This window comes from Maylandia zebra, linkage group LG23 (assembly GCF_041146795.1).
Source record: "Maylandia zebra isolate NMK-2024a linkage group LG23, Mzebra_GT3a, whole genome shotgun sequence".
In the NCBI taxonomy this organism is placed as follows: Eukaryota; Metazoa; Chordata; class Actinopteri; order Cichliformes; family Cichlidae; genus Maylandia; species Maylandia zebra.
Genome location: NC_135188.1, coordinates 405867 through 414857, shown reverse-complemented (window position 1 = coordinate 414857; position 8991 = coordinate 405867). Strand labels below are relative to the sequence as shown.

Below are 8991 nucleotides of genomic sequence, written 5' to 3'. Positions count from 1 at the left end.
GACATCTTTATCAACATTCTTAAAGGGATATTTAACAGCAAGAGATGTCTAACAGGTCTGGTTTATTAGCTGTGGGGGAAGCAGAATGACATTATGTGTTTGTGTGCAGCAGAAAATGCAGAACCTCCGAATTCTGCATGTGTTTTGATGAGGGCTTGTGTATCAGTGACAATGCACTGAAACCAGTGACAGGTATAAAAGTGTTAAAGTGATCATCTTTGAAAGTTACCTCATTAATGTTAGAGTCCATTCTTACTGGATTTAAAGGCTTCCATCACAGGACGATGACGGCGGTCACTTTGAATAGACGTCACCGACGGCCTTAAGTGATTGTGGATTTCCAAAATAATCCGAGTGCCCTTGGACGCTTCCTGTAACCACGCCTACAGTTAGGGCTGTCATGGTATCGTGTTTTCACTGCATGGTTATCGTGGTCAGACTAATCCAAATAAAGATAAAAATCATCATCTCTGTACAGACCATTGAAAAGCAAATAATGCTGTCAGTTTAAGTCGTCTTTAATATTGTGGTTTTTGTGTGTTTTGTTCCTATTTTTATGACACTAACCACCAGTCCAGGAGGTGGAAAGAGAGCCTGTACCCACAACTGTGCAAATGGAAATATAAATTAATTGATAGTGAAAATACAACAGCAAATCCACAAGGCTTAATGTCCGAGTTTTAAGTCATTGCTGGATTATTTGTGATATAATCATGTGTATTATTGAAACAGTATCGATATGTATTTTTTAATATATGATGGCTTTTGTTGGTAATGATGCCTCACACAACCCCTGCTTCTCTACTGACCATTTTTATCTTTGATAAGTTTAAGAAACATATAATTAGGTCCCATTATGTGGCAAACGTGTGCATGTAACACGACTGTGGGGCAGAACCAAAACCAACAGTAGAGGAGCTGCTTTAAAGATGCTGGATTGGTTTTAATAAGTCTTTTAAGTTCACACTAAGAATATTTGAGTCTTGTATTAATAACCTTAAACAATAACAAAGTTTGTTATTGGAGTAACAGTGTTAAGTGTTTTTGCTACTATGTGTCCTGTTCTTGCATGGTTGTTTGTAACACTAGTGAGTCGCTCGTGTCAAAGCTGCCGTTGGATGGATTTATTAGGTTGGTGAGCCACAGATGAAGCTGATTCCTGTCTGGGAAGAAAAGATTTAGAGGATTTTGGGAGATCAGTTTGTGGTTTCAAATTTCCCTCAGGCATCGACGTTGGCGAGAGCAGCTCTGTGTGTCAGCCCTGTGATGGACTGGCGACCTGCCCAGGGTGTACACCACCTCCCTCACACCTTGTGTTTTACTGCCATCAACCTTTTACTAGGTTGTGCTTTTTTCAGAGTAGATTCACACACCGCTTAGAAAGATGTTCTTTAGATCTTTCAGACGTGACTCATGTTTGTGTCTCTGCGGCGTGCTTGTCAAAGCTGAGAACCTGCCCTCATGGTGCCTCTGAGTGACAACACTGCCAGGCTGCCTCACACACCTCCCGCCCCTGTTTGAGCTGAGCACGCTGGGACATGTAACATTAAAAAAAAAAAGGAAAAAAGAAAAACAACTCCTTGTGTATCTGAAAGAAAGAAGAGAAATGATGCATGTAGAGAGCACAGTGGGGCGTATTACGCATGCAGCAGGTTGTTTTCTTTGGTCTTTTTCGTCTTCTTTCTTTTCTCCACACAAAATAACTACCGTACTCCCATCGGAGTTCGATATCTCTTTGTGTATGTAACTCAGGTTCAGTTTCACTCCAGGTAGTGTGACTTCGTAAGATCTGATAAGTGACGTAAAAGTGTTTTTATATGCCTTCTCCTCCCTCCTGTGTCTGGGAATTGGATTCTTTTGGTCAACCACAGTCAGCAAGTAGACACAAGTTAAACGTCGCTCTCGGTATAACGCGAGACAGTTTTCTAACCACAAGCTCTTAAAAGTCAAACTCTGAAGATGCTCGAACCTGTCGTAAACAGAAACACTTCAGTTCTGTCTGTATGTCTGCAATTAAAAGTTTCAGGTGTTTGTGTCTAATCAACACATGTTGCCTGTGTGTAAGTTTGACATACAGATATTGTTGTGTTTTAATAATGTTTGCTTTCATCAATAAATCGTTTTTTCTATTTCCTAATTTGTAAACATGCCGAGCCGTGAACGCAGCACGGCCTCAGCTCTCGTGTGTCAAAGCTTTTCAATGACTCCTCCCGGGTTTGTGAAATTAGACATTTATTCTCAAAAGAGACGACACATACAATAAATTAAATTGCAACACTGCTATTCAGTTCATCTTCATGTGGAGTCGACTTTTGTGGGGCTGGTGGCTTTCACTAAGAGTAGCACAATCAGACTTTGTCACCAACAAACAGACAACAAACAAATATAAATATATGACGTCGTGTGTGACGTGCACCGAAGCGTTGCCATGATACATCAGTACATTTAGGGCTGTAAATTATAATGATCCAGAATTTGCTTAACAAACAATATTACGGCAGATTTTATGGTTCACAAAAACTTTAAATTATATTTACCACACGTATCAGATACTGCTGCTAATAATGGAAAAACATTGGTTAGCTGTGTGTGAGTGTAAGGGAGAGAGAGGGCAGCTCAGGCGTTAGACACAGGCAGCGAGGTCATGGCGTGGGCTGGCAGCAGCGGTTGAAACAAGGATGGAGGCGAGTGTACTGCAGACACAGAGCAGAGTGACAATATTGATCCAGGTCAGTTTTCCACAAATTGTATTCAAATATGTAACAGACGACAGCACAGTTATGTATTTGCATTGTGATTTGATTGGATGTTTCCTCGTTGCGCTCCTGACAGGGTCAAATATTACATCTCCACAAGGGTTCGAACAGCTGCTCCCTGATTTTCTCATCACAGCGGACGGAGCTGCACATTTGCTTTGTCACAGATTTTATGCCAAATGCCCTTCTGGATGCAACGCTCCCACTTATCCAGATCTGGGACCCTAACCCCCCCTCCTACACACACACACACACACACCCCTCCCTGGCTGGGTTTGTGTCTCCTCCTACTATCAAACAGGGAGGGTGAAATGCTACACCAAAGGCAACAACAACAAAAAACATTATAAGGTTGATTATCTGCTATCTGACGACAAAACTTCCCAATCTCATCGTGTGCGGCGTGGCTGCCAGATCATTTTTTATTACCTGCGTCATTTCATTTGTCATCCTATAGTCTAGTGACGTCATCTACCACTCCTCTAACTTTGATGTTATTTTACTGAGACAAAATCTTAAGCAGGATAAAGTTTTTCTTTCTTCGTCTGGATTTATTCTAGTCGTTTCTACTGATTGTCTAGTTTTCTGGGTCAAAGTAAAGCAGGAGATGGAATAAAATGCTGGTTGTAATATTTAAAGTTCCTGGATTTAAAATCATCTTTATTTCAGAATAATTGTGTTTGGAATTTAAGATATTTGTCCATTTATCCTAAATGCAAATGTTCAATGGGGGCAATTAAAATAAAATAAATATATATCGTTTAGAAATAAGAGAATAAAAAATTCTATTTAATTTAATTACAGTCATGGAAATGTATAAAAAGTCTCGTGCTCACTGTCTATGAAGGAGTGGAGTGCTGAGAGCATCGACCCCTCTGGACCTCCGTAGGCGGTGTATTGCAGCTCCTCGGGGGTCGGGGTGGGCTGGGACAGGTGGCTGGGCTGCAGTGAGGTCATGGGGGTGCTGGAGGTGTGGTTGGGGCTCACGTGCTTCTTGTGGCGTGCTCGACAGTTCTGGAACCAGACCTGAGTTAACGGGACAAGCGCCTTTAGCAGGACTGCATTTGAAAGTCCAAGATAGAAGCACGTCACTGTTTTAGCTCATGTTTCGTCAGCCAAAACAGATGATTTTTTACAGAGTTACAGTCAAGGAGTCATCTTTTGTCCTGTGAGTAAAGCCACTGTCACTGTCTTGTAGTTTTTGGACAGTCAGCAACAGTCAGAACAGATAAAGGTGTCTTATCTAAAAAGGGTTAAACTCTAGAAGCTGCATTACAAATCTGCTTAAAGTATCTCAGGCTTCAGTTAAAGCTTCAGAAAGCATTTTTGTCTTTACAGGCTGAACTGTTTGGTTATTTAGGAGTTTGTTTGGGAACATACGTCGTCCGGATAGTGCAGTAATTACACACAATATACATTATACACACCACATGATATATATTGAAATCCAATAAGAACAAATGTCATAACAGATGATATATCCATCATCCGTTTTGTCTTCATGCACCGATCTTTACTGACCTGAATGACTCTTCGACTGAGGCCTGTCTGCTCTGCTAGTTTCTGCAGTGTTTGGGCGTCTGGGTTGTTGTCCTGAGCAAACTGAGCCTGCATCACCTGCATGTGCACAAAGTAACACAAAGGTTTACTATGTGGTCCCGTGGGAAGGAAATCCATGATTCATCTAAACATGAGTAACTGTGAGGAGATCTGAGAGCTGCCTTTTAAAGTCTGCCAGAGAGGGTTTAATTCACACAGACGGATAATTCTAATAAAATCATGGAACATATAAGCATTTTGGGATATTCTGCATAAATCTAAACCATTTATTACATTTTAATTCAATAACAAAACTACAGTGGGAATTGCTGAAATAATGTGCATTATAAATATTATTGCGAAGAGAAGACAAACTGCACATGGTCCAATTTAAAAAACAGATTTCTTATTTTTTTTTCTTCTCTAGTAATTCTGTCCTCTGTGTCATTCAGACTAAATGTATTAAATATCTTGTATCATGTCATCTCTGATGTCAGACACAATGACGCATCTTATCCACCTGTGAAAATAACATCAGGACATTTTTTCCTCTTGAATCCTTTGATATTTTTATTTTTTGACACATAGAAGTGAATTTCCACAATTTAAAAAGTATATGTATACTATGTAAAAAAAAAAAAAAAAATAATAATAATTTTTGAAAGAATTCCAAAAAAATCATTTAAGGGCCAGAAATTCAGCGTTTGTTTGTTTTCTTTTTTATACATTAATTAATTTTTTACCTAAACACAATCTACTTATTTTGTCTTTGTTTTTTCTTATGTGATGAATGAAGAAGAGGAGGAGGAGGAGTTGAACCTGCAGCTGGTCAGCAGTGAAGCTGGTCCGAGCTCTCTTGGAGGGTTTGGGCTGGTTGATCTCCTGTTCGGTGGGCACAGCTCCTTCCATGTTAACGCTGTTTCCTGCAGCCAAATATATTAATATGTTAAAATGAGACATGATACCGTTTCCGGTGGCTTCACTGATGATTCATAAATTTCAAACCGATATTTCAAAAACAGAGAGAGCAAATTATTCGCGGTCATTTTGGTGGGGTGAGACTTCGGCCTCACCCTTTTCCACCGCCCGCTTGAGGTTGTCCAACATGCAGTCGTAGTGAACCCTGCAAAGCACTTTTCCCTCCACCAGGGCGAACTCCTCCCCGGTGGACAGCTGCCTCTTGCAGGAGAAACAGGCGAAGCAGGCCAGGTGATAGACGTTGCCCTTCGCCCGGCGGACCCAGTCTGTGGAGTGGATGTTCCGCCCGCAGCACGCGCACCAAGTGCCGTATCTCCTGCAGGTGAAGGTCAAAGGAGACAGCCTGATGGTATTTAAAGGATAATAACAGTTTAAATTCCTATAATGATTCCTGCTATTTATGCGTGTAGTTGCACAAAATAATGACCTCACAGTCTAAACAACAACAGGAACGGTGAAAAAACCCACCTGACGTCGATTTAGGCCCCGGTACATGAAATATAAGATGGACCTTTGCCCTGGACTGGCACACAATTTGTTCCAATTATCCAAACATACGGAATAAAATCCTCTAAGTCGTTTTATTAATTTTTATTTATGTCACTATGAAGTTCGTCGACTCACAGAAATTAATGTAAGAAATAATAATGCATTTATTGGTCATTTATTAATTTTATATACATGATATTTGAATAAAATCGGAAACAAATCTCAGGTCCGACTACAGTGTATATTATTATTATTGTTACAATGAAAGCACAGTAATAAAAGCTTAATGAAACAGGACTCAGTGTTCGATATATCTAATTTCTCAAATGCATTACTTGTAGTATTTTTTTTAACAGATCGGATTTCATGGGTATTTCCTTTACGAAAACAGACCCAAACTTATGTTATCGTTGAATCTGCGCTGATAAGCATCTTTAGCAGGGCGATATACTCACCGAAAGTAATCCAGTTTGCAGAAAACCTCTTTTTCTTTGATGTAGCAACTTGTGTGGCTGCCAAGTGAAGTCTGGCACACGCTGCAGGAGAGACAGCGCACATGCCAGCACAAGTCGTTAACCTAAAGCAAAAATATGATGATTTGGCAAAAGTCACTCGGTGAATAAAAGAAGAAAGGAGGGGAAAGAAAAGCAGTTTAGAGCCAAACAGCAGAGGGGAGAAAAAACGTATTCTAGTGTTAAATAGGCAGGAAAAACAATGCATGCAAAATAAATAAATAAATAAAATAAAAATACAAAATGACAGGATTTACCTTTAATAGATATTTATCAACTATTTCCTCGTTGCAGCTCGCACACACAGTTCTGCCCAACAGAGGCGCAGAGGACATCGCCTGCAGGGACGACGCTTCTTCATCCAAAACTTCCACCGGTGCGCCCTGAGGAGATCAGACCTGCGGTTAGAAAATTACGCACAGGAACGCATCCACTCCTAACCTGCAGTACAGCATGAGCTGGTACGCACTGTCACCACCAATAAACAACGTGATTGATAGTCTGAAAAACAACCACAAGAAACTGTCTCTTAAAAATTTACCATTTTTCCCGAATTTCTGTATTTATTTGTTTTAACTGTTAAATCTCGGTCCAGTCACGCCTATCCTTGTCTCCTGGCCACCTGCTGAGTTAGTAATTAAAGTAAAAGGAAAAAACATAAAGAAAAACACTGAAAGCAAAGTTAAGAAGCTCAAAATAGCTAAATCACACTACAGAATAAAATAGGTAAAGCCATAAGGGTCACAGTTTGACCAACGCGAGAACAAAAAGCTTTAAAGTCCAAATCCAAAAAGAAAAAGTCAAAAAGATAGAAAAGTCTGAATAAAGAATAAAGTGCCTTGCGTTTTTATTCCTTTTAGAAGCCAATTAGTGACAAATCCATGAGAGATACATGTCATCTTTCACTAAAAGTTGTCATTTTGTCTGTCCACAGACACAAAAAACAAAATATAATAAATAAAACAACTTTAAAAATTAAAAACAACGTGCTCGTTTTTGAGAATAAACCAAATTGTGGCTGCACCGTTTCCTTCCCGCCTACCATTATGTCTCTCCTGTCTTCAGTGCATTTGCCCAGCAGCTCTTCGTCTCCTTTGCAATCTTCACACATGACGAGAAGCTACGGCGAGAAGAGGATGCTGGTTTGTCAGACTGTCGCAGCTGCCTTAAATGCCCCCTGCTCCTTCCCATAAATATCATGCCTTTCACTTTTCACCATGACAACGCCGGCGATTAAACCAAAATGACATTTAAAGAAGAGAAGGATAGTCATTACTTACAAAAACAGACAACACTTGAACTAATACTCATCCCGTGTCCATTATGTTCTCGAGCTCTGAATTTGTGATTCAGCCGCTGCTCGCGGGCGGGCGCGCGCGCGTGCGCGAGCTGCGGTTAAACCAACCAACACGCCAATTTCACGCGTCAATCAGAAAAGCAGCGCGAGGTCTGAAGGAAAAGGGGATTGATTTATTTAATAACAGCAATTAAAAAGGCTAAGTTCGCCACAAACGTCTACCCCGGGCAACCAAAAGGTGAAGAGGTCTCATTAACTACTTGAGTTTTAATTGCAGAATTCAGGGAGGGCTCATTTTCTTTGACATTTCTTCAAATTGTAAAAATACTGAGCCGCAGCGTGTGAAGGCCGGCTTTAATGACAGACCGAAGCCCACTCTCATTTAATTGGCAAAGCAATTTCGACTAATCTCTGATACTGACTCACGGCTCAACCTGCTGATCGCGAGTGTACAAGCTACACGCCCGCCCTTCACTCACCTCGTCGTTGGACACCAGAGATCCGTTTTCCTTCTCCTTACCGATGCGACACTCTACTTTTACCTCACTTTTCCAGCGCATGTCTGCGTCCAGCCTGGAAAAGTCGTCCCACTTTCAAAGCGAAGGAAATAAAAAATAAAAAAATCTAACCGCTATCCTTTCCTTCTCCTCCAGGGTTCCTGTGCTTGTGTCAGTCAGTCTGTCCCGAGCTGTTTCCAGAGGGCGTTTCATAACTCCTACTTTCTCCTCGGTGTTGGTCGCGCCTCCCCTTTGGAAATAAGCTTTGAATGCAACTTTTGAGAGGAGCAAAAGTCTGGCGCAGTGAGATTGTTATAAATATTTTTCAAATGAGCGCTTGATTGAAAAAATCCGCATGTTTAAGTTTTACTTCATGATTTCTTTGAATGATATGCAAGTGGTTCAAAAATATTTAAAAGTGTTTAAATATTGCATGTAGTTCACAACTTGTTTGACAGCAGGTTGTATTTCTGCTCCTTCAGAAAGGCCTGCTGAAGCTCCTCTTGCTCCTAAAAATAAAACAGGTGTAATTATGAGGCAAATTATAATAACATGGTAGAATTTACACAAGCTACAAGAAAGTGAAAAGCAAGTGGATGGAAAGATGCTCTATTAAAAAAAATAATTGTTTAATATTTTTTAAGGCCTTAAGGAAGAACTTAAAGGTAAATTCAGACCACAGATCCTGTGGCTGCAGGCTTTACAAACATGTTTACAGTGGATTTAAGAAAAGTAATCTGATCTCCTCCAGGGTGGATGTAGCCGTGAATATAAAGACCTTCAAATCAGCAAGGTGCAACATGCAACACTGAGGTGCAGTAGCAATAATAATAAACTAAATGGAGATCCAGTAATATATATATATATATAAACTATATACTATTTACTAATGTTCTTAGAAAGAAAGATGGGAAAGATGTAAT

General features: G+C 40.2%; 1 protein-coding gene across 3 annotated transcripts; it reads right to left on the bottom strand.

The window, feature by feature from the left end:
* Positions 1-2221: 2221 nt before the first annotated feature.
* On the bottom strand, positions 2222-8316 carry LOC143414957 (LIM/homeobox protein Lhx8-like). 3 transcript variants are annotated; one of them, XM_076880041.1, is made up of 9 exons: positions 8051-8315; positions 7317-7394; positions 6532-6657; positions 6218-6339; positions 5369-5589; positions 5115-5218; positions 4278-4373; positions 3593-3782; positions 2222-2693 (listed from the first exon to the last, which is right to left on the bottom strand). In XM_076880041.1, the coding sequence occupies exons 1-9, from the start codon at positions 8129-8131 to the stop codon at positions 2617-2619; spliced, it is 1095 nt and encodes a 364-aa protein (XP_076736156.1). In that variant the 5' UTR covers positions 8132-8315; the 3' UTR covers positions 2222-2616. The 3 variants fall into 3 exon arrangements, with proteins under 3 accessions (XP_076736156.1, XP_076736158.1, XP_076736157.1); XM_076880043.1 differs by lacking the exon at positions 8051-8315 and adding an exon at positions 7555-8037; XM_076880042.1 differs by lacking the exon at positions 7317-7394 and having other exon boundaries at positions 8051-8316.
* Between the last annotated feature and the right edge of the window lie 675 nt (positions 8317-8991).

Excerpts from the sequence above, each read along its gene's own strand:
- LOC143414957 (XM_076880041.1), bottom strand. The coding sequence starts at position 8,131 with ATGCGCTGGAAAAGTGAGGTAAAAGTAGAGTGTCGCATCGGTAAGGAG. Across the intron at positions 6,658-7,316 it reads AAGACAGGAGAGACATAATG|GGCGCACCGGTGGAAGTTTT; the intron begins GTAGGCGGGAAG and ends TGATCTCCTCAG. Across the intron at positions 2,694-3,592 it reads ACTCCACTCCTTCATAGACA|TACACTCGCCTCCATCCTTG; the intron begins GTGAGCACGAGA and ends CTGTGTCTGCAG.